The sequence below is a fragment of the Loxodonta africana genome, chromosome 18 (assembly GCF_030014295.1).
Source record: "Loxodonta africana isolate mLoxAfr1 chromosome 18, mLoxAfr1.hap2, whole genome shotgun sequence".
NCBI classification, from domain to species: Eukaryota; Metazoa; Chordata; class Mammalia; order Proboscidea; family Elephantidae; genus Loxodonta; species Loxodonta africana.
Genome location: NC_087359.1, coordinates 44128826 through 44154191, shown reverse-complemented (window position 1 = coordinate 44154191; position 25366 = coordinate 44128826). Strand labels below are relative to the sequence as shown.

Genomic DNA, 25366 nt, shown 5'->3' with positions numbered 1-25366 from the left:
GGCCACTATCTCAAATGATTCAATTACAAGTGTAAAAGTGAACGAATAAAGGATATCAAACTGTGTCCCCCTGTCACTATGAGTCAGAATCGACTCGATGGCAACAGGTTTCTGCCCCTTTGGAAGCAACTGGCAACCGTTATTGGAAAACAAACTAAGAATCAATCCAGTAGTGATTTCCAGTGCACTTAAAGGATTTATTTGGTGCAATTATTATTACTGTGCTGACTTCATGTCAAGATCTTCAAAAAGATACCAAAATAAGAGGGAAGAAAACTTTGCCAAATTTCATACAACTAAAATTTCTGATTTTTCAGTCATTAAGAGTTATACACTCTTACTCTCAATTTCTAATTTTTAAAGGCTCTTTCATTAATTGTGAACAAAAGGAGATTCTTGGAAAAATGCAGAGGTAGTATTTTCACTAAAGCCTAGAAACTCATTAATAGTAAGTCTGTACCACTCAGATCCCATTAACAGAATAGTATCATGCTACATATGTAAGAGGAGCCCTGGTGACATAATGGTTAAGTGCTCGGCTGCTAACCGAAAGGTGGGCTGTTTAAACCCATTGGCCCCTCCGCGGGAGAACAGATCTAGTGATCTGCTCTCATAAAGATTATAGATAGTCTAGGAAACCCTACGGGGCAGTTCTACTCGGTCATATAAGGTCACTATGACACAGGGTCAACTCCACAGCATACAACACTACCACAACAATATATACATAAAGAAACTGAATGGTACGCATGGTCAACACATGATCTATTAAGAAATGGATAGCTGTCAGGTTGATTCAGGTGGTCTATTTTTTACTGCAAGTGCTTGCCTCTGGAATCAAGAGTTGTGTTTCAGTACACATGCCTGTGGGTTTGTAAACACAAAGACATATACAGATATTTTTCTTTTTCTGCAAACTGGAAACTAAATAGTAAACAATACTATAAATTAAAATATCTTTACTCTCAACCTCATTTCTCCTATGTTGTTAATTGCATCGTTATAACCCTCTTAATCAACAAATCACAAGGCTGCTCTCTCTGCTTATTACTGCGCATTCTAACATTGTTATGTCTGGTTGACTTTATCTCCGTGGAGCTTTCACACTGGTCCCTTTGGTGTATTCCCATTACCGCTACCCCGTTAAATCCTCCATTACCTATTATCTGGACAATCACTTCTCAAATTTTAAGGTGAATTAACAAGTAAAATGGCTGGATCAGTAAAGAAAAAAAAAGAGACTAGAGGAAGATGTGCCGCGAATTTCACAATGAATGGAAGTGCAATTTGTTGGGGGAGAACAAAGCAAAAAAGCTGTTTTTTGTGTGAGAAAAGTTTTCTAAATATATAAAAAAGTGAAGAATATTAAGAGATATTTTTGCAAAGGCATAGTGAACATGATAGATTTCCTTTCAACAGTCAAAACAGAATGAATCAGTCACCTAAAATCAGAATTCTACGTCCAACATTTGTTACTTTGGCTAGCTATAAAATAGCTTGGAATCCTACACAGGGAAAGAAACCATTTTTTGATTTAACGGTAATTTTACTTATGTTAATTTTGTCAGAAAAATATGAGAAAAAGACACTTTCTAAAATGGAAAGATCTTCAATTAAGCCACAAAACAAACATGCCCACAGAATGCAAGAATTTATAACAACATCAATGATCAATTGATTCAAAATTTGAAAACTTGCAAATACTTTTACTTCACTTTAGGTGAGCCATGTGATATAAGAAATTACCCAATTCATACTTTTGGCATGCTTTGTTTCAGGACTTCTAAATTTACAACAAAGTATTTTCAACTTGCAGCCTAAAACTTCAAACTTATGGAGGAGATATTTTTTAATTCTTTTATATCTGTTAAAGAAGACTCAAGTTAGATATGGAAAAACAAAACAAACAAAAAAGTTTTTTATCATGAGAGATGGTGCTCCAGCTATGCTGGGTCAAAAACTCAGATTTATTAAAAATTTAAAACCAGAGATTGATGTTTTCTTTACTGTTTCATCCTATTGTATGATACGTATTGAAAATATTTGTGCTCAGCTTTCTGGGGGGAAATAGTATAAAAAGCATCATGCATACAGTTGTTAACATTATCCAGCATATACGTGAAAATCCTATAAATAATCACCAGTTTATGAAATCATTAAAAGAAATAGAAGACAATGAATTTAATGATCCTATATTCTTTGCCAAGGATAGTTGGCTGAGTTGTGAATGAGTTTCAAAAAGGTGTGCTTTACTTTTAAGTTCAAGTCATGGTTTTCTTAAAACAAAAGAAATATTTAATAATCAAAGACAAAAAATAGCAATGTGATTTACATTTTTCCATCGATATCACACTGCATATGAATGAGTCAAATTTGAAGCTCCAAGGAAAGGAAAAGTTTATTTGTGAAGCTAGAAATGTATGAGAACTTGTACTGAAATGGAAAATTTTTGTAATCTATATCAATAATAATAATTATGCATATACATACTTTACTATAAATCAGTATGTAGATTTAAATTATTGACAGTATTTTGTAAACTGGCTATAAAAACTAAAAAAAAAAAAAAAAATTTGAAGTAATTTTGTTGATGTTGTTTCCTGTCAAGTCCATTCCAATTCATAGGGACCCTATATGGCAGAGAAGAACTGCCCCATAGGGTTTCCTAGGCCATAATCTTTACAGGAGCAGATAGCCTGGTCTTTTATCTTACAGAAGGGCTGGTGGGTTCAAATCGCTGACCTTTTGGATAGCAGGTGAACACTTTAACATTGCGCCACCAGAGCTGTGTGTTTTGTATTATTGATTGCTTTTTTGTTTTCCTTAAAACTGATCAATTTAAATTGCTTCCAATTTATATAACACCTCTTTGAATTTGATGTTAATAATGCTGAATTGACACAAGAATTAGTGAATATATTGAACTAACAGGTGTAGTTTAAAAATGATTTAGCTTCCAAGGTAAATCAAATCTTCTAAGAAAAGATGAAATAGTTCAGTCAATGTGGGTACAAATATGAAAAGTAAATGATTTTTGACACTCAGTTTAGTTACTGGAAATTTTTAACTGTATTTGGAACAATTTGGTATGTAAAGCTACCTTTTCCAACTATAAATTTTATGAACTCCACACACAGATTCAGTATTTCTAATGAAAATTTAATGTCCACATTGACATGTGCTGTAGGTGTAAAATAACGCTGGATTTCAAATTTCCAGTATGAAAAAGAATGTAGAACAGTTCATTAGTGAATTTTTATATTATTACATGTTGTCATGATTGAATTGTGTCACCCAAAAATGTGTGTCAACTTGGCTAGGCCATGATTCCCAGTATTGTATGACTGTCCACCATTTTGTCATCTGATGTGATTTTTTTCTATGTTTTGTAAATCCTACCTCTGTGATGCTAATGAGGCAGGATTAGAAGCAGTTATGTTAATGAGGCGGGACTCAATCTACAAGACTAAGTTGTATCTTAATCTCTTTTGAGATATAAAAGAGAGAAGCAAGCAGAGAGACAGGGGGGCCTCATTATCATCAAGGAAGAGCCAGGAGCACTGAAAAGCTCTTAGACCAGGGGAAGATTGATAAAAAGGACCTTCCCCCAGAGCCCACAGAGAAAGAAAGCCTTCCCCTGGAGCTGGTACCCTGAATTTGGATGTTTAACTTCCTAGATTGTGAGAGAATAAATTTCTGTTTGTTAAAGCATCCACTTGTGGTATTTCTGTTATAGCAAAACTAGATGAATAAAACACATGTTAAAATATAACATTTTAGATATATTACATAATTTAGATATACTAATTAAACAGGTAAATTAGTTTTACATGTTTCTTTAAAATTTTTTTAAAAATAATGTGGAAGAGTAGAGGGAACTTCCTCAACTTGTCAAAGAACATCTATAAAAATCCTACAGTGACCACCCCACTTAATGGTGAGAAACTAAGTGTTCTCCTTCTAAGACTGAGAGAAAGACAAAAATACACTGTAATTACTCCTATTCAGTAATGTACTGGAAGTCCTAGCAAATGCAATAAGACAAGAAAAGGAAATAAAAGGTATATAGATTGAGAAGGAAGAAATACAAATGTCTTTCTTCGTAGATGATACTCTGTTTATATAGAAAATCTCAAACAATTGACAAAAAAACTCCTGAAACTAATAAGTGGTTAGAGCAAGCTTAATATACAAAAGTAATTTCCTTTTTTTTTTTTAAACATTAGCAATGAACAACTGGAATCTGAAATTAAACACACCACCATTTAACATCAACACTAAAAATGTGACTACTCGAAATTTAACAATACACATGTGGCTTTCATTTTATTTCTATTCAACTGTGCTGTTCAAGACTATTACAAGGGTATCTTAACTGACCTTGTTATTTTTCAAATTTCTATCAGATTAATCTTCTTAAAGCATAGATATTAACTGATCTCTTTATTCATTCACCAAATACTTACTGAGTACCTACTCTGTGCCAGTTGTCCTAGCTGCTTAAGACACATCAAAGAACAAATCAAAGACAGTTGCCTTCCCAAAGCTTACCTTCTAGTTGCCGAATAGAGACAATGGGCAAAAACATAACAAGTAAATTACATGGTGCGTTAGAAAGCAATCAATACTACAAAACACACACATACACAGTGCGGGCTGGGGGATTAGTGCAGTGATGGTGCAGGGAGGTCAGAGGCACTGGAGCCAGTAGTAGAAGATGGGAGAGTGGAAGAGTGGTAGGAGATGAGGTCACCAAAGCAAGAGGAGTGTGTGAGGTGGGATGGCATGGCAGATTACATAGGCTTTGGCATTTACTTGTAGGCTTCTACTTGTAGGATTTTGGCTTTTACTTTGAGTGAGGTGGAATGTCATGGAGAGTTCTGACTTGTTTTAAAAGGATCTTTCTGGCTGCGGTGTTCAGATTAGACTGTAGGGGGAGCAAAGGTAAGACAGGGTGATGTGGTAGGAAGCTACAACAATAACACAGGCAGAAGATGATGGTGGCTTAGGCCACTGTTGGAGGTGGTAAAAAGTGGTAAAATTCCGTAATTTTTAAAATGCATGGTCAACAATTTGGATGTGGCCTATTTTGGCTCTGAAGACAAGCTTTTTCTTTTTACACCATGATTTTCATGCTCTTTAGTCTGCCTGGAGTGTTCTTCTAAGTTCATATGCCACCTTATCTATGAAAAGCCCCCTGATCCCCCTAGGTAAATTAGGTTTTTCCTCCTCCAAATCAAATGGTTAAAACAAACATTTATATCTCTTTTTTCACACTTAGTACTTTTTATTTTGTATTACTGTTATTTGTAATAATAACTATAATAGTTAATATTTATTGAGTGTTTACTATATGCTATACACATTATGGAAACCCTGGTAGCGTAGTGGTTAAGTGCTATGGCTGCTAACCAAAAGGTCGGCAGTTCAAATCTGCCAGGAACTCCTTGGAAACTCTATGGGGCAGTTCTACTCTGTCCTATAGGGTCACTATGAGTCGGAATTAACTTGAAGGCAGTGGGTTTGGTTTGGTTTGGTTTATACACATTATATGGAAACCCTGGTGGTGCAGTGCTTAAGTGCTATGTCTGCTAACCAAAAAGGTCGGCAGTTCGAATCCGCCAGGTGCTCCTTGGAAACTCTACAGGGAAGTTCTACTCTGTCCTATAGGGTCACTATGAGTCGGAATCGACTAGACGGCAGTGGATTTGGTTTTTTATATACATTATCTCAGTTAATACTTTCAATACACTTGCCAAGGATCCTATTATTAAACTCATTTTATAGATGAGGAAAAGGGCTTAGAAAGGTGAAGTAATTTGTCCAAGGTCAAAAGCTAGCAAGTGGAAGCGTTAGGGTATAAACCTAGAATGGTCTGACTCCAAAGCCCATCACTAACAACACTAATTCCTATTTCAAATGACTATGCCTCATGTAAGATTCTCTCTGTTCTCCCTCCCATCTATGCCCCGTCTTTTCCTACTGACTTCTATTAAATACCGATATATATGAGTCCTAGGCAGAGTTGACCTTCCTTAATAACAGAAAATAATCCTTTCAAAGAAATAAATACAGGAGGGCCTCATGTGGGAAAAGTAGGTACTGCAGGTATTGCTAGAAAAAGAAATCAGAACTATTTTTCTTTAGATTCATGTCTCACATCAGTCCTTAATGGAATTATTATTTTATCAAACATGCTTGTTATTCTAAAGCTTGTAAGTTCCAGGTATTTAGGGGAAAGCAAATTAATTAAATGTAGATGGGAAATGCCCCACTCCTTAATTATTCTACATACAAAAATTAATGAAGAAGGTTTATAAGACTCTGCTTTCAGGATTCAAAGGAACACTAAAATGTAAGAAAGCATGACCATACAAACTAATAGCTTCTGCATGTACAGAATATAAAAAAATCAAAAGAACTGAAATGGAATATGAACCAAAGTACAAAAATATTTAATAAAATGAGAGCTCAGGAATAGGCCAAAAATGACTTTTTATAACTTTTTACTTGGGAGAGAATTTCAAACGTACAGAAAAGTTGTAAGAATAAGAACAGTACAAAAACATCCTCGTGCCCTTCACCCAGATTCATCCTTTTGCCAACATGGTCATCAGTGAGATATAAAGTATTCCTGTAAGCCACTGATACTTGGAGGTTGTTGCCGCTGAGATTTACCATATTCTCAATCTCTCTCTCTCTCCATATATAAATAAAAATTTAAATAAGAAGTTGCTGTCAATTCCAACTCATGGTGACTCCATTTGTGTCAGGGTAAAACTGTGCTCCATGGGGGTTTTTAATGGCTGGTTTTTTGAAAGTAGATTATCAGGCCTTTCTTCCAAGGTGCCTATGGGTAGACTCGAACTGACAACCAAGTGAGTTAACCATTTGCACCACCCAGGGACTTCATAAATGTAAATACACACACATTTTTTTTTTTTAAACTATGTGAGGGTAAGTTACCTACATCATGGATCTTTACCCCTAAAATTTTCCGTGTATATTTCCTAAGAATGGGGACATTCTCTTATATAACTACAGTGCAGCTATCAAATTCAGGAATTTAACATTGATGTAATACTAATCTACTATCTGTATTTCAATTTTGTCAGTTGACCCAATTATGTCCTTTATAACATTTTTCTCCCTCCAGGAGAGTATCCAGTCTAGGGTCAGGTATTGTATTTAGTTTTCATGTCTCTGTTGTGGTTAGGTGCGCTGAAGTCAGTTCCAACTCATATCGACCCAACATACAAGAGAATTAAACACTGCCCGGTCCTGCACCATCCTCAAAATCGTAGTTATGCTTGAGCCAATTGTTGCAGCCACTGTATCAATCCATTTCATTGAGGGTCTTCCTCTTTTTCGCTGACTCTCTACCAAGCATGATGTCCTTCTCCAGGGACTGGTCCTTCTTTATAACATGTCCAAAGTATGTGAGATGAAGTTTTGCCATCCTTGCTTCTAAGCAGCATTCTGGCTGTACTTTTTCAAGACACATTTATTCATTCTTTCGGCAGTCCATGGTATAATCAATACTCTTTACCAACACCATAATTCAAAGGCGTCAATTCTTCTTCGGTCTTCCTTAGTCATTGTCCAGCTTTCTCATGTATATGAGGTGACTGAAAATACCATGGCTTGGGTTAGGCGCACCTGACTCCTCCTCAAAGTGATATCTTTTGCAGCAGATTTGCCCACTGCAATGCATCTTTTGATTTCCTAACTGCTGCTTCCATGGGTGTTGACTGTGGATCCCAGTAAAATGAAATTCTTGAGAAGGTCAATATTTTTTCTGTTTATCATGATGATGCTTATTGGTCCAGCTGTGAGAATTTTTGTTTTCTTCATGTTGAGGTATAATCCATACTGAAGGCAACAGTCATTGATCTTCATCAGTAAGTGCTTCAGGTCCTCTTCACGTTCAGCAAGCAAGGTTGTGTCATCTGCATATTGCAGGAGGTTAATGAGTCTTCCTCAAATCTTGATGCTGAGTTTTTCTTCATATGGCCCAGCGTCTCAGATTATTTGCTCAGCATACAGACTGAATAAGTATGGTGAAAGGATACAACCCTGACACACACTTTTCCTGGCTTTAAGCCATGCAATATCCCCTCGTTCTGTTCAAACGACTGCCTCTTGGTCTATGTAGAGGTTCCTCATGAACACAATTAAATGTTTTGGAATTCCCATTCTTTGCAATATTATCCATAATTTGAATGCCTTTGCATAGTCAATAACACACAAGTAAAAAATCTTTCTGGTATTCTCTGCTTTCAGCCAAGATCCATCTGACATCAGCAATGATATCCCTCGTTCCATATCCTCTTCTGAATTTGGCTTGAACTTCTGGCAGTTCCCTGTCGATATACTACTGCAGTTGCTTTTGAATGATTTTAAGCAAAATTTTACTTGTGTATGATATTAAGGATATTCTTCAATAATTTTTGAATTCTGTTGGGTCACCTTTCTTTGAAATGGGCACAAATATGGATTTCTTCTGTTGGTTGGCCAGGAAGCTGTCTTCCGTAGATGAATGAGCACCTCCAGCGTGGCATCTGTTTGTTGAAACATCTCAATTGGTACTCTGTCAATTCCTGGAGCCTTGTTTTTCACCACTCTCTTCAGTGCAGCTTGGATTTCTTCCTTCAGTACCATCGATTACTGATCACATGTTACCTTCTGAAATCGCTGAATGTCAACCAATTCTTTTTGGTAGAGAGACTTTGTCTATTCCTTCCATTTTGTTTTGATGCATCCTGGATCGTTCAATATTATCCCTGTAGAATCCTTCAATAATGCAGCTTGAGGCTTGAATTTTTTCTTCAGTTCTTTCATTGTGAGAAATACCAACGTGTTCTTCTCTTTTGGTTTTATAACTCTAGGTCTTTGCACATGTCTTTATAATACTTTACTTTTTCTTCTTGAGCTGCCCTTTGAAATCTTTCTGTTCAGCTCTTTTACTTCATCATTTCTTCCATTTGCTTCAGCTACCCTACATTCAAGAATAAGTTTCACAGTCTCTTCTTACATTCATTTTGGTATTTCTTTATTTTTAATGACTTTTTGTTTTCTTCATGTATGATGTCCTTGATGTCATTCAACAACTTATCTGGTCTTCGGTCATTAGTGTTCAGTGTGTCAAATCTATTCTTGAGATGGTCTCTATATACAGGTGGGATATACTCTGTTCTATTTTGGCTCTTGTGGACTTGCCCTAATTTTCTTCAGCTTTAACTTGAACTTGCATGTGAGCAATTGGTGGTCTGCTCCACAGTCTGTCCCTGGCCTTGTTCAGACTGATGATATTGAGCTTCTCCATAGTTTCTTTCCACAGATGTAGTCAATTGATTCCTGTGTTTTCCATCTGGTGAGGTTCACGTGTATCGTCACCGTTTACGTCGCTGAAAAAAAGTATCTGCAGTAACTAAGTTGCTGGTCTTGCAAAATTCTATCATGCAATCTCTAGCATTGTTTCTATCACCAAGGCCATGTTTCCAAATACTAATCCTTCTTTGTTTCCAACTTTTGCATTCCAATCACCAGTAATTATCAATGCATCTGGATTGATTGATCAATTTCAGACTGCAGATGCTGGTAAAAATCTTCAGTTTCCTCATCTTTGGCATTAGTGCGTGGTGTGTAAATTTGAATAATCATCATATTAACTGGTCTTCTTGTAGGCATATGGATATCACCCTATCACTGACAGTGTTGTACTTCAGGGTAGAAGGGTAGATCCTGAAATGTTCTTTTTGATGATGAATGTACGCCATTCCTCTTCAATTTGTCATTCCCAGCTTAGCCGACCATACAACTGTCTGATTCAAAATGGCGAATACTGGTCCATTTCAGCTCACTAATGTTGGAGCCCTGGTGAGTCAGAGCCCTGGTGGCATAATGGTTAAGAAGTTGGCTGCTAACCAAAAGGTTAGCAGTTTGAACCCACCAGCCAGTCCTTGGAAACCCTATTCGGCAGTCAATAGCAACTGGCTTTAATGCCTAAGAAATTTTTATGCAATGTTTATGCAGTCCATTTCATTTCTGACAACCTCCAACTTTCCTAGATTCATGCTTTGTACATTCCATTTATTAATTTTTAATGGATGTTTGCAGCTGTTTCTTCTCATTTTGAGCCGTGCCACCTCAGCAAATGAAGGTCCTGAAAGTTTTACTCCAACCACGTCATTAAGGTCGACTCTACTTTGAGGTTTTATTTTGAGTGCCTTCCAACCTGAGAGGCTCATTTTCTGGTACTATACCAGACCATGTTCCGCTGCTATTCAGAAGGTTTTCACTGGCCAATTTTTTTTTCAGAAGCAGACTGCCAGGTCCTTTTTCCTAGTCTGGAAGCTCTGCTGAAACCTGTCCACCATCGTTGACACTACTGATATTTGAAATACTGGTCGCATAGCTTCGAGCATCACAGCAACACGCAAGCCACCACAGTAAAACAAACTGACAGACACGTGGGGTCATGTATCTTTAGCCTCCTTAAACTGGGACATTCTACAGCCTGGTTTTTTTTTTTTATTATTGCATTGGCATTTCTGAAGAATACAACCTCTCCACACATATATCCCACATGTGCCTTTTTTTTTTTTTTTAAATAAAATAAAGCTCTCCCTCGCTTTTGGTTTTTCTGATGTTTCCTCACAGTTGGATTCAGGTTTTATGTTTTCGGCCAGAATACTATGTAAGTGATAGCTGTGTATCACATTTGAAGTAATAAAATGTCCATCTGTTCTTCACTGGATATGTCCATTTTCATCACCAGTTAAGGTATTGTCGGATTTCTCTAATATATAATTACTATTTTTCCCTTTGCAATTAATAAGCAGTTTGTAGAGACAGACAATTTAAAACCATGTAAATATTCTTCCTTTCATCAAAATTTCCCTCTAGATTTACCATCTTATGATTCTTGCCTGATGCAGCCTTTACTACAATAGATACAAAACGCTGTTTTTCCAACTCCAGCAGCCACTCTGCAATTATCAGTCCGCATGGGACATTCTACTATAAGCAAGGTCCCTCCTTTCCTCCATGAATGCAATTGAGTTTTATATATTAATTTTATATCTTGTTAGCTTGCAATTTTGTTAATTTAGTTTTTTCATTTATTCTCTAGGATTTTCCAGTTATGCTACCATGTCATCTGCAGATATAGTTTTCTTCTTAATTCATATGTCTCTAATTGTTTTCTCTAGTCTTGTTGTATCTTTTTTTTTTCCTGCTCTACTTTTTGTCAGGCTAAAGACCAATGTTATGCTTGCATCATAGAAAGAATTTGGAAATTTTCTCATTTTCTATGCTCTGAAGCAATTTATTTAGTTTTGTGGTTGATTGCCAAAGTTTTGGTTAAATTCCTCTGTGAAACCATCTAGCCTGGTCCTTTCCTATAGGATAGTTTCCTTGATAACTTTATTTCTTCTATGGAAACTGGTCTGTTTAAACTTTCTATATCTACTGAGGTCAGTTATGGTAAACTATATTTTCCTGAGAAAACCTTTTATTTTAATAGACGAGTTAATCCCATCCACGCTGATTAAAGTGACTATTCTGTTTGGTTTAAATTCCATCATATTATTTTATATTAAAATTACTATGGACATTAAATTTACTGTTTTTTTAATTTTGTGGGTCTTTTGCATCTTTAATAAATTCCTTGTGGTACTTAGAAAGGTTTTTATTTTCATTCTGTAAATTAGATTAGCATTATTACTTTTTATAATGGCTGAATTCCCCTTTATTCTTACTTAATCTTTTACTATCTGATACGTCAGTTTTGAATGATATTCCTTGATGACTAGCCTTTACTTATTCAACAGAATGATCATCCTCTATTTTCTCCCTTATCTTTCCTTTTTTAAACCATTGCATTCTTTTGATATTTCTTAGAATGTAATGTTTATAAATTATTCTTTTACCCATGAACTCACTCTCATTTTAGTCTTCGCTCTACAATAAAATATACGATGTGATCACTGTTTGGAAACTTTTGCCAAAGTTATCCTAGTAATTTTTTGGTTGGATGAAGCTCATCTTCTCCTAGATTCCTCAGTAATACCACATGTGTAGACTATTCCCTGCATGCTGGCACATTCCGAAATTATTTTCTACAGCCTTGATAGCTGAAGGTCAGTTTGGCTATATACAATATTCTTGGTTCACAATGTCTTTCTCTTAGTGTCTTAAAAATGCTGCTCCACTGAGAAGGCTGATGCCAACCTAATCCTATTGCCTTTGTAAGTTATTAACTGTTTTCAACTGGAGGCATGCCACATTTTTTATTTATTTTAAAAGTATAAGAATTTTACTAAGATATCCTGGAGTTGATCTCTCCAGGCCCCATTTCCCCAGTTCCCTATGACAGATTTTGGTCTTTTTAATTCTTGGAAAGTTTTCTTGGATAATTAATGGTTTTAAATATTAGTATTCTTCAGTTGCTTTTACTTACTTTTCTGGGAAACCTTTTTACTTTTTGCTCTATTTTCATTTTCCTGATTTTCTTCAATGACTTTTCATTTGTATACATTCTTCGTTGGGCACCTTGTAATTTCATTTCCTCTCTATTATGATTTAATCTTTTTCTTCTATTTCTTTCCTAAGTTTTATTAACGCTCATTTCATCCCCCCCCCCCTTTTTTTGTCAATTTCTATTCTTTGTTTTTTATTTCTGACTTCTGTGTTTTCCATAGCCTCAAAAGCTTGTTTGGAGATATTTGATTTTGGAGTGTCGTGTTAGCGACTTTTCTTCAGCTTCATTGCTGAATTGTCGTGCAGAGTATTCATTAGCAGGAAAGTGTTAATTCACATTTTTGATTTTTTCAGTAGTTCTATAACGATGAGGTCAGATTTTCTAAATTCCCTTTTACTTCACAGAAAGAGTTTAGTTCAAGGGTACCCTCTTCCGAGCAGTTTATTTTATGAATGGTGTTGTTGATGGTCGTGGGGGGAGGGTTTGGCAGGGATTTCTGCAGGATTCATAATTTTCCTCCTCTTATTTCCTTCTTTTCTTTCACTGCCTACTCTGCAAGGGATACCATCCTCTCTATATATACCTGATTCTTCCACAGAAGCAACATTTCTCCAAGGCTATCACTTCTTTATCACTTCTGGTTGCATACTTTCCAGCCTGTCTTAGTTATCTAGTGCTGATATAACAGAAATACCACAAGTGGGTGGCTTTAACAAAGAGAAATTTATTTTCTCACAGTCTAGGAGGCTAGAAGCTCGAATTCAGGGTGCCAGCTCCATGGGGAGGCTTTCTTTCTCTGTCATCTCGGGGGAAGGTCCTTGTTATCAGTCTTCCCTGGTTGAGAAGCTTCTTAGTGCAGGGACCCAAAGAATGTACTATTCTCCTGGCTCTTGTTTCTTGGTAGTATGAGGTCCCCCTGTCTCTCTGCTTGCTTCTCTCTTTATAACTCAAAGAGATTGGTTTAAGACACAATCTAATCTTATAGACTGAATCCCGCCTCATTAATAAACTACCTCTAATCCTACCTCACTACCATCATAGAGGTAGGATTTACAACACAGAATAATCGTATCAGATAACAAAATTGTGGACAATCACATAATACTGGGAATCACGGCCTTGCCAAGTTGACACATATTTTGGGGGGACGCCGTTCAATCTATGACAGCCCCTTTCTTACAGCTAATGCTGAAGACTACTTAACCTGTATTCAGTATTATGGCATTAACTGGTATACTTTCTCTTTCTGGAGGTGATTTTGTTTGTATTTCATCTAATTTCTCCACTTCCTTTTTTTCTGTTTTAATAGTCTTTTAAGTCTTACCTCCGCTGTTCTCTGTATCCCAGGCTTGCTGTGACAGGTGAGCTGCAGGAATTTTTCTTTCATATTTGATTTACATGTGATTTGAAGGTTGTAGCATTCTCTGTCACATAGTCATGTTGAAGGTATGGGTCATGTATGGTTTTATTTGCTCTCCTCGACGGCAATGGGTTTTGTCAATTTTTTGATTTTGGGGGGGATAATGTAGGGGAGATTTGAAATCAGGCGACCACCATTGATCTCCAATAATGTTCTATAAATTAAAAAATGACTTCCATTGGACTTTTTTTCTTTTTTGTCTTTAATAAAATGAGGTATGGATAAAAAGTGAAAAGAAAAGGTAAAAGGAAAAAAAAAAGAATAGAAAGGCAAGGAGACTGATCATTCTGGTCCATGGATATCTGGTTTTGAAAGCAATTATCAAATTGGAGTTTTAACATTTGTTTTTTTGTTTTTTTTTTTGAGCAACAATAGCAGAGCTTTAGCACATGTACTGCTTCCAAAAGTGAATTATATAGATCCTTTCAAGATCTATATAATTGGTTTGCATCTATAAGCTCTGGAATATTATAAAGCATTGCTGCTTTACACTTCACCTGTTTACACACACATATAAAAACACATATTATACATGACACACGTACTTACTTGTTTCACATTCTGGAGTTCTTCTGCCAATTGTTTCCTCTGCCTTTCTGATTCAAATAATTTTTCCTATATTTAAAAATCACCAAATGAATAACTCGTTATGAAGGTGTTAATGAGTAGTATGTTTAGTCCTTTGTTGCAAAGCTTATACAACCCTCAAAATATCCAATTGCTACCACCTGCACATTTGCTTCCCAGTAAGTTTTCTGGTTTTATAGATATTATTTCAAAGTAATTGGTTATCTACATTATAATTATGATATTGAATTATTTTCTGTTACTTTAATTAGCCATTTTTTTAAATCTCAAAATCTGAGGTTCTTGTAAGACTGGGGTGACTATTAGTTTCCTAATTTAATATTAGCATATCCTTAGAAGATTGAACATAAAAAAGAAGATATAACTGGTATAACTAAAATACAAAGCAATAGTTATGAAGGTAGAGAAATTTTATCCATGCAAATCAAATATTATCAACTGTGAACTTAAAGTCAGACTTTTACTCCGAAATGTCCAACTTTGTTAAGTGTAAGTAAACACTTTTTTTGAAATCTATTTTATTTTAAATAATTTTTATTGTGCTTTAAGTGAAAGTTTACAAATCATGTCAGTCTCTCACATATAAACTTATATACACCCTACTACATACTCCCATTTACTCTCCCCCTAATGAGTCAGCCCGCTTCCCGCTTCCTCCTTCCAGCCTCTCCTTTCATGACCGTTTTGCCCGTTGATAACCCTTTCTACCCTCCCATCTCCCCTCCAGACAGGAGATGCCAACACAGTCTCAAGTGTCCACCTGATACAAGTAGCTCACTCCTCATCAGCATCTCTCTCCAACCCATTGTCCAGTCCATTCCATGTCTGATGAGTTGTCTTTGGGAATGGTTCCTATCCTGGGCCAGCAGAAAGCTTGGGGACCATGACCACCGGGATTCTTCTAGTCTCAGTCAGACCATTAAGTCTGGTCTTTTTATGAGAATTTGGGGTCTGCATCCCACTGCTCTCCTGCTCCCTCTGGGGTTCTCTGTTGTGCTCCCTGTCAGGGCAGTCATCGGTTGTAGCCGGGCACCATCTAGTTCTTCTAGTCTCAGGATGATGTAAGTCTCTAGTTCATGTGGCCCTTTCTGTCTCTTGGGCTCATGGTTATCGTGTGGCCTTGGTGTTCTTCATTCTCCTTTGATCCAGGTGGGCTAAGACCAATTGATGCATCTTAGATGGCTGCTTGTTAGCATTTAAGACCCCAGATGCCACACTTCAAAGTGAGATGCAGAATGTTTTCTTAATAGAATTTATTTTGCCAATTGACTTAGATGTCCCCTGAAGCCATAGTCCCCAAGCCCTGCCCTTGCTCCACTGACCTTCGAAGCATTCAGTTTATTCAGGAAACTTCTTTGCTCTTGGTCCAGTCCAGTTGAGCTGACAACACTTTTTTATTGATCACACTAGAAATACTAAGAGGATTTTAAAAGCACCCTTTACTATAAACTTAAACAGAGGAATTGCTTGGACATTAAGCTGAATGGTAAACATTCATGTCAGCCATGCGATGTTTATAAGAAGCAATCTGTTTTCTGGCATATTTCAGCTCATTCTTTTCTAAGAGGTGAAATGAGGGTATATGAACATGAATATGATAAAGCAATCTAATGAATATGCCATAGACCAGGAGCCAAGAGACTGCTGGTTTCCTTGCTTTCTGCTCTGGCAAGTCACCTTCACTGTTGGTGTCCCAGTTTTTTGCATGTGTAAACGGAAAAAAAAATCTCTGTTTTCATTTGCCTTTGCAAAGCAGCAGCAAAGTGAATTCTGCAGAAAGGCTTTAAGTAAAATAAAGCTCACAGCACTGTTAAAAACTATTTTGCAAACTAAAAATTAGCCATGCGATCAAATTATTTTGGTTTCATTTTTATCCACACTTCAAATTACACATGAAGAATAGAGATGTCAAGGGATAATGAAAAGTCATAAGAGACCATCTGTATACTCTATAAACTTCATTTAACAGCCTCTGTTATCTTTTGTATGTATGAAGCAAGTAAGTAGTAAAACACAAACACTATCTGGAAGGAAATATGTATTGCTTTGTAAACAATTTTGTATGGCTTCTTTAAATGGCTTTCAACCAATAGATACACTTTGGGTAAAGATAATTACAAGATGCAGAATATGTTTTATTCAGGATTTCAGGTTTTGTCACATTAGAATATGTTCAGTTATACCTCACTAACTTTAAATGTGAATCCTAACTTATTGCATGACTCCTAAGATGCATTTCAATGTTGCATGAATGTGGCACATACAGCTCTAAATTAAAATTCTAGTAATTAATATTGATATTCAAATAAAACAACTGAAATATAACACTGCACTTGACAGTGATAATCTTTCAGAAAAAAGAAAGATCTGAGAGCCTCTGAAGATTCTGAACAATCATGAAATTTAATGGTTTATGTAGAAGTAAATTAAAAATGGTGTCTTACCCAGGTAAGTAATGTAGAAGTTTTTAAAGAGGGTATGAAGAAGCTATTGTCAATTTATTTTTTAAACTAAGTTTATATTTTCCATCTAAACTCTTAATTGTTACATACACACACACAAAAAAGAATGTGGAAAGACAGTGGTTTCAAAGTTATAAAAAGGAGTATATATAAAATATTCCTATAGTAGGGGGATCCTTATATACATTTGGAAGGAATGTGAATGAATAATGCCTTTTTGAAAGGAAATTTGGTGATATTTGCAAAATTTTATGTATCAATATCCTTTGATAAAGCAATTCTACTTTTAAAAATTTACTATGTGGATATACTTGTACAGTTGCTTAAAGATACATCTGTAAAGCTGTTCATGGCAGAATTATTTTATAATGGAAAACTGGAAATGACCTAAATATCCATTAATAGGAAACTGGCAAAACAACCTGTGATCGAACCAGTAGATGTACAGGACAGTCATTAAGAAAAATCTATAGATCTATATATATTAATCTACATATACTAATTGTTAAGTCATCTAAGATTTAACAGTAACAATGGGGGAAAAAACAAGGCAAGTTGTAGAAAGGTGTTCAATGCATGAAGTGATTTATGTAAAAGTTAAAATACATATATATATTACATATACATTTAATATGGTTGGCTATGTAGAGAGAGTCTCTAAAAGGATAAATAAGATATTTTTAATAATAGTTTTCCATAGAAAACTAAGCTAGCAGGGACACTTCCTTTTTTTGAGGCGGGGGGGGCTGATGCACAGATTTTATTTTAACAGTAGAGGTTTAGTTATTCAGTAAAACAACAAAATATTTAAAAAATGTATTTCTATGGTGAACTAATGGTAAATCAAAGGGTCATATTGCTTCTTTCTGATGATTTGGAAAACAATAAATGGCTTTTTAATAAAACTTAGGATATTGTCAAATTTAATATTCCACTAAAGGCAGACTGAAAATATATAAAGAGAACAAAAATGCTACATCATATTTGGGATATGTGTATTTTTTCCTCCCTTAAATCACACTGCCTTAATTACAGACTATGTTTGTAAAACATGGTATCTCTGAAGCATGCCTCTGAACATGGGAGAAAATATATTTTCCAATGCATATCGACAATCCAAAATTACCACCTCTTCATTTGTTGGCTCCCAATATAATTTTGCCCTTGTCATCAATGTAACAAAAAAAAAAAAAAAAAGGAGGGGGGGGGGAGTAAGCAGTAGCCAGATCAGAAGGAATGAGCAAAAACTGTTGTTCATGTTAAATCTTACATGGATATTGAGAAATATAAATAATAAATGTGTGAGCTAAAAAATTAACTCTCTAAGGCCAAATGAAGAGAGATAATTGGATTTTAGCTGTTTGATCTTAATACTCTTTAATTAAAAATAAAACTAAGTCCTGGTTATTCTCAGATAATTCTACTTATCCTTCAAAATCCAATATGGGATAATTTTCTTTTTTTCTCCCAACAATATGTAAGAAAGCTAAATTGGAGATTACCTTAAGTGTATTCACTTCGTCCATAGCATCATTTCTTTCACGCTTAAGCCTTTCCATTTCATCTGCTTCTAAAGAATCACAGGGAAGAAGCTGTCAATATTAAAATATAAGAGAAAAGTTATATATTAGATGCTAATTATGAGATCTAATACAAAAATCCTTTCTGATTAGTCTTAGGCTTTTGCATTTTCATTAACAAAATATAATTTCTTACTCTGGAGTCATTTGATTAGATAAAAGAGATAATTAAAGTAATCCGAGGCATCTTCCTTCATTTAAGCTTAACCTTACATTGTTGTAACCTTACATTGTTGTTACTCAGAATTTAGATGATAATGCAGGATATGTATTCCCTTGTCACTTTTATGATTCTTTTGACAATATAATTTCATTGTATTTTAACAATATAATTTTCCTTCAACAAAATTCCAAGACTGTTTATAACATCAAAAAGACTTTAGGTGTCACCAACATAAACTATTCCCTAAGGCATCCACTCCCGGTGCATGGTACCTAAGGCTGACAAAATGTTGGACAGTATCAATCAAAATGATTCACATGCGTCCAGTTAAGAAGATTTATTGATTAGGTGTCTTGTTTCAACTAAACAAAATATAATGTAACTGCCAAGTGGCTTAAAAAGATTTCTGCACAGAAACTGTAGATAAAAGATAATAATTCATCCACAAGTGAACAGCAACAGCAAAAAAAAAAAAAAAAAAAAAAAAGCAGCGATGACAATTTCTTTTACTTTTAGCGTGATCTCTTTGACAGCCAATTACAAGGTAAAAACATTAACAATCTAATTAAAGATAAAAATCCAAGTCCAGTGATAGCCATCTTCTTATGGGGAAGCTATAATAGAGCTAAAGAAAGTATAGAAAAGTACAATTTAAAGTAATAAGCAGAGAATGGGATTGCCAACACTCTTATCACTCCTCGTTCACCTCTTGGGCAGATATAATTCTACTTACTCTTCCAAGTTCACTCAAATGCCAAGTCCAGTACGAATCTTCTCTGAATGCTCTAAGTGTGTTATTATTTTGGCCCTTATGAGATAATGCATTTTTTTCTATGATTATTTATGTACATGACTTTTCCTTCCATGATACCCTAAGTTACTTGAGGGATAGGCTGAGTCTTATGTATCTTAATAACATGTTGCTGCACCTAACACAAGACCATGTACACTGCAGCTGTTCAACATGTATTTGATGTTTTATACACGAGTCTTCAGGGAAGAGGCCATCAAAGTTTTATTGTTTTTTTTACTGCTATACATAATGAGAAATACAATTTACATTGTGACCCAGTAAAAGTGAAACATTAGTTTACCTTAGCACATATAATTCACTTTGATTTACTTTCATATTTTCCATTCTATTGTATTTCAGTTTTTAAAATGGTGGCTGCAATTCATTAAGTTGATTTAACAACAGCCCAAAATGTGAAAACTCTAATTTAGGGCATAATGTTCTCTCCGTGATTTTAACATAGTCCGTTCATGATATTTGATACATCTGGTATGATGACAGAATATAGTCTGTGTTGTTAAGTTCAGAGAACTGCTAACTGTGGGCTCCAACCTTGCCTTTCCTGTGTGTGTCCTTGTGCCAGCAGTAGGTGTGGCACTGTGTGAATTTTTTAATATAGCAATGATGATTAGAATTACAGTAAGATAATTATACCTTTGGTTCTAAATGCCATGTTCTTCCAAGCCTAAGAGTTCTTTGTCAATTACCCAAAAGTAGGACTGACTTATACTGACTCAGCAATTCCTCCTTCTGAGTCAGACAACATGATAAGTAAAAGAGGCTAGATACAAAAGAACACATAGTGTATGATTCTGTTTATTATGAAGTTCAAAAACAGGCAAAATGAATCTGTATGTATATAAGTCAGAATAGTGGTGCTACTTTAGAGGTGGGAATGGTGCCTGACTGGGCAGCTGGCATGAGGGAGCTTTCTGAATGCTGATGAAACCCTAAAAAAAAACCCTTTGCTGTCAAGTTGATTCCGACTTATAGCGATCCTATAGGACAGCGTAGAAATGCCCCATAGGGCTTCCAAGGAGCGCCTGGGTGATTCAAACTGTCAACCCTTTGGTTAGCAGCCATAGCTCTTAACCACTTTGCCACCAGGGTTTCCGAATGCAGATTACCTGTCGATGCATAATAAAAACTTATCAAGTTGTACACATAAGATTTTTGTGCTTTACTATGTGCACATTATACTTCAGTAAAAACATGTGAAATCAATTAAGGAAAAGAAAATTTAGCCACCTTTTATCCACCAAAAAGGAGATGTGAATACAGAGGCAAGCAGCCCTAACAAAATGACTATAAAACCTGACCCTGTTGTTGGTGACACTGATATGAGCGGTAACCAACAGTGGGGAGTTTCCGCACTCACAGACTATCAGCATCCTCAATTGCAGATCAATTGATGTGGTTTTAGATGACACACTACGTTGCCCTTCAACTAAAAACAAAACTGGGAATTACTCTGTAAAATAATAACATATTTTTGATCTGTTTCTGGTAGACCAGTTGCCCCCCCAAAAAAGAATTTCTATATATGTTTGATATATGCAGTAATTAAAAAAAAATTTTTTTATTGTGTTTTAAGGTGGAAGTTTACAGCTCATGTTAACTTCTCATTCAAAAATCTATACACATATTGTTTTGTGACACTGGTTGCAATCCCCACAACGTGATAGCACACTCCCTCTTTCCACCCTGGGTTTCCTGTGTCCATTGATCCAGCTCCTGTCCCTTTCTGCTTTCTTGTCTTGCTTTTGGGCAGGAGTTACCCATTTGGTCTCATACATTTGATTGAGCTAAGAAACTCGTTCCTCATGTGTGTTATTGTTTATTTTATAGGACTGTCTAATCTTTGTCTGAAAGGTGGGCTTCAGGAGTCGTTTCAGTTCTGGGTTAGCAGAGTGTCTGGGGGCCACAGTCTTCGGGGTTCCTCCAATCTCTGTCAGGCCAGTAAGTCTGGTCTTTTTTCATGAATTTGTATTCTGTTCTACATTTTTCTCCCACTCTGTCTGAGACTCTCTGTTGTGATCCCCGTCAGAGCAGTCCGTAGTGGTAACTTGGTGCCATCTAGTTCTTCTGGACTCAGGCTGGTGGAGTCTTTGGTTCACGTTGTCCTTTAGTTCTTTGGGCTAATATTTTCCTTGTGTCTTTGGTTTTCTTCATTCTCCTTTATTCTGGATGGGATGTAACCAATAGATGTATCTTAGATGGATGCTCGCGAGCTTTTAAGACCCCAGATACTACTCACCACAGTGGGATGTGGAACATTTTCTTTATAAACTATGTTAAGCCAATTGACCTAAATGTGCCCCGAGACTATGGTCCTTGGGTAGGCCCCGGCCCCAGCAAATTGGTCTCTCAAGGTGTTTGGATGCATCTAGGAAAATTCTATGCCTCTGTTTGGTCAAATTGTGCTGACTTTACCTATACTGTGTGTTGTCTTTCCCTTCACCAAAGTTGACACTTACCTATTATCTAGTTAGTGATTTCCCCTTCCTCTACTTCCCAACCCTTGCAACCATCAAAGAATGTTTTTTTTCTGTGTAAACCTTTTCTTGAGTTCTTATAATACTGGTCTCATACAACATTTGTACTTTTGTGACTAACTTATTTCACTCAGCATAATGCCCTCATTCATTCATATTGTGAAATGTTTCATGGACTCATCATTGTTCTTTATTGTTGCGTGGTATTCCATTGTGTGTATGCACCATAATTTGTTTATCCATTCATCTGTTGATGGGCACTTAGATGGTTTCCATCTTTTTGCTACTGTGAAGAGTACTGCAATGAACATGGGTATGCATATGTCTATTTGTGTGACGGCTCTTATTTCTCAAGGATATATTCCTAGGAGTAGGATTGCTGGATTGTACAGTATTTCTATTTCTAGCTTCTTAAGGAAGTGCCATATCATTTTCCAAAGTGGCTGTACCATTTTATATTCTCACCAGCAGATACGCAGTAATTTTCACAGTCCTTTTCAAACTGTGGGACACAGATCGTGAAACTAATTTTTAAAAAATTTTAAGTGGTGCATTCATATTTAGAATTGAATACTAAATATGAATGCATTGCTTGTAGAAAAAGTAAGTGATGCTCTGAGATACGTTTCAGTTATGTATGTGAATACAGTGAGGTCAACTGTACTCTTAAGGTGGATTCCAGTTTAATAATAAAAAAAAAAATCAGTACATTATGAGGACATCTTTCTGTGTGCTGACAAGCAGAAAACACAAAGGAAATCTTATAAATTAAGTGTAATGAGTATTGTACAACATTTTGATCTAAAGCCACGAACAGGAAATTATTGGCGTGTAAAACACACTGCGTAATTGCCATCAGCACTTTGCTTTTGCTATCAAAGCATCACAGATTGAACATATTCTTATCTGCCCTAAAATCATTTTGGTAAGAAGGAAGTAAATTACTAACTTAAGCACGATGGTCTGTTTGCAGCTGCTAAAGAAGCTTTGCACGCTCATACAAAGTACTCTGAATTCCCCCATGTCTTCGGTATGTTGTAAGCAACCCCATCACCCAAGCCACCTCATCAAAAATACGTCTGGCAGCTTTGAGAACTGTTTGGCAGTAACAAAATAATGCTCTGCTGTCAATGTTACATAGACAAACACACAACACTTGAATCAGCATAAAAGCTGCCAGGCAGAGGTAAAACAGTGCTCCTATGGCTTTATTCCTCCTTCCGTAAATGAGACCGAATCAGCTCTGACAAAGCAGGGCCTCAATTTCAAGAGAGGTGGGTACTCTCCTGAGAGTTATCAAACGACAAGGTCTTTGGGTGATTTCAATCAGCTACATGCTTTTTTTTTTTTTTACATGCTTAGCAATAAAAGAGACTGATTAATCAGTCAATATAACAAAATAGTCATTACATTAATTTATATTTTCTTTGTTGTATTCTGTATAATTTCTAAGAAAAAACCAAACAGTAAAGTTTTTTTTTAAAAAAGCCTACATACATGACACATAATGTTTGAGACTTAAGTGCAATCAAAGCAGCTCTGTAAGGTATACTCTACCTGTGCATCTAGTATGTCAGAAATTTCATGTGCACCAACATTTATGTCGTCCAGCTGCAGGCAAAACAAATTTCTGGCAACCTCGACAAAATCTAAAATGGAACATATTTCAGTAAGAACAGAGCATTTAACTTCATGATTTCTAAAAATCTCACCTTTTTTTATATTGAGTTGAAACTATGTTATAACTAATGCTAAGACAAATGTAAGTCAAATTTAACTTATATAAATTAAAACCATATATTTTTTTTATATTATAAATTATATGTAACTTACTTATATAAATTAAATGGAAACCCTGGTGCCATAGTGGTTACGTGCTACAGCTGCTAACCAAAGGGTTGACTTGACAGTTTGAATCCGCCAGGCGCTCCTTGGAAACTCTCTGGGGCAGTTCTACTCTGTCCTATAGGGTCGCTATGAGTCGGAATCGACTTGATGGCACTGGGTTTGGTTTTGGTTTATATAAATTACCTTAAAATGGTATGACAGATAAATGTAAGTTCAAGTAAGAAGAAATAAACTAGTTTTAACTTACTTCAGTTAACTTTACTAAAATCAATAGATCAGTTAAGAAAATAATAAACATATTTCGTAGACATATCTAACTCTTGTATCAAGGGGAACTTTTTTCTGAAACATATGACAACATTATAACTTAAGGCTTGTCTTGTTGGAAGTATCTGAGGTTGAATAATAATAGCAGCAGCTAAGGTTTATGTGGCGCAAATGGTGTGTTTGGCTGCTAACCAAAAGGGTGGGAGTTCAAGTCCACTTAGAGGTATCTCTGAAAAAAGGCATGGCAATCTACTTCTAAAAAAATCAGCCATTGAAAACCCTATGGTGTACATTATACTTTGATACACATGAGGGCACCATGAGTTGGAATCAACTTGACTGCAATTGGTGACAGTGAATGTTTATTTAACATCCTGATGCAGTGGTTAAAGCGCTCGGCTGCTAACTGAAAGGTCAGTGGTTCAAACCTACCAGCCACTCCATGGGAGAAAGATGTGGCAGTCTGCATCTGTAAAGATTACAGCCTTGGAAACCTACTCTGTCCCACAGGGTCGCTACGAGTCAGAATTGACTTAATGGCAACGAGTTTGGTTGTTTTTTTCTTAATATGCCAAGTACCAAAAACCAAACCAAACCTGTTGTTGAGCTGATTCCAATTCATGTGTGTCAGAGTAGAACTGTGCTCCATAAAGTTTTCAATGGCTATGATCTTTCAGAAGTAGATCACCAGGTCTTTCTCGCAAGGCCCCTCTGGGTAGATATGAACTTCCAAAGTTTTGGTTAGTAGCTGAGTGCAAATTGTAACACCCAGGGACTCCAATGCCAGGTACCAAAAAAGAAAGAAAACCAAACCTGTTGCCGTTAAGTCAATTCCAAGTCATAGTGACCCTGTAGGACAGAGTAGAACTGCACCATTGGGTTTCCAAAGAGCAGCTGTGGATTCGAACTGCTGATATTTTGGTTAGCAGCCAAGATTTTAACCACTGTGCTACCAGGGCTCCATGCCAGGTACAGTGCTTGGCGATTTTATACTCACAACAATCTGAGGTAAGTCCTCTTATAGTCTCCTTTTTACAGATGAATAAACTGGGGCTAAGGCAGGGTCAAGTAAGCTACCCAAGGTGACTTGACAAATAAGCAGAGCAGGGATTCCAATTAACATCTGTCTGATTCCAAGGCACATGCTCTTAACCATTATACGGCACTGCCTGATACCAAACCCCAAACCTGTTGCTGCTGAGTCACCCTTCAGGACAGAGTAGAACTGCCCCACAGAGTTTCCAAGGAGCATCTGGTGGATTCAAA

At 36.1% G+C, this 25366-nt stretch overlaps 1 protein-coding gene across 9 annotated transcripts in view; it reads right to left on the bottom strand.

The window, feature by feature from the left end:
* Window positions 1-25366, bottom strand: part of STXBP4 (syntaxin binding protein 4) — a 200433-nt gene that overhangs the window by 114889 nt on the left and 60178 nt on the right. For all 9 annotated transcript variants that reach the window (XM_064271257.1, XM_023553563.2, XM_003414609.4 and 6 more), the window contains 3 exons: window positions 23543-23634; window positions 18457-18546; window positions 14454-14519 (listed from right to left, as the gene is read on the bottom strand). In XM_064271257.1, the coding sequence (XP_064127327.1) occupies window positions 14454-14519; window positions 18457-18546; window positions 23543-23634 (248 nt within the window). The remainder of the gene's footprint in view (window positions 1-14453; window positions 14520-18456; window positions 18547-23542; window positions 23635-25366) is intronic.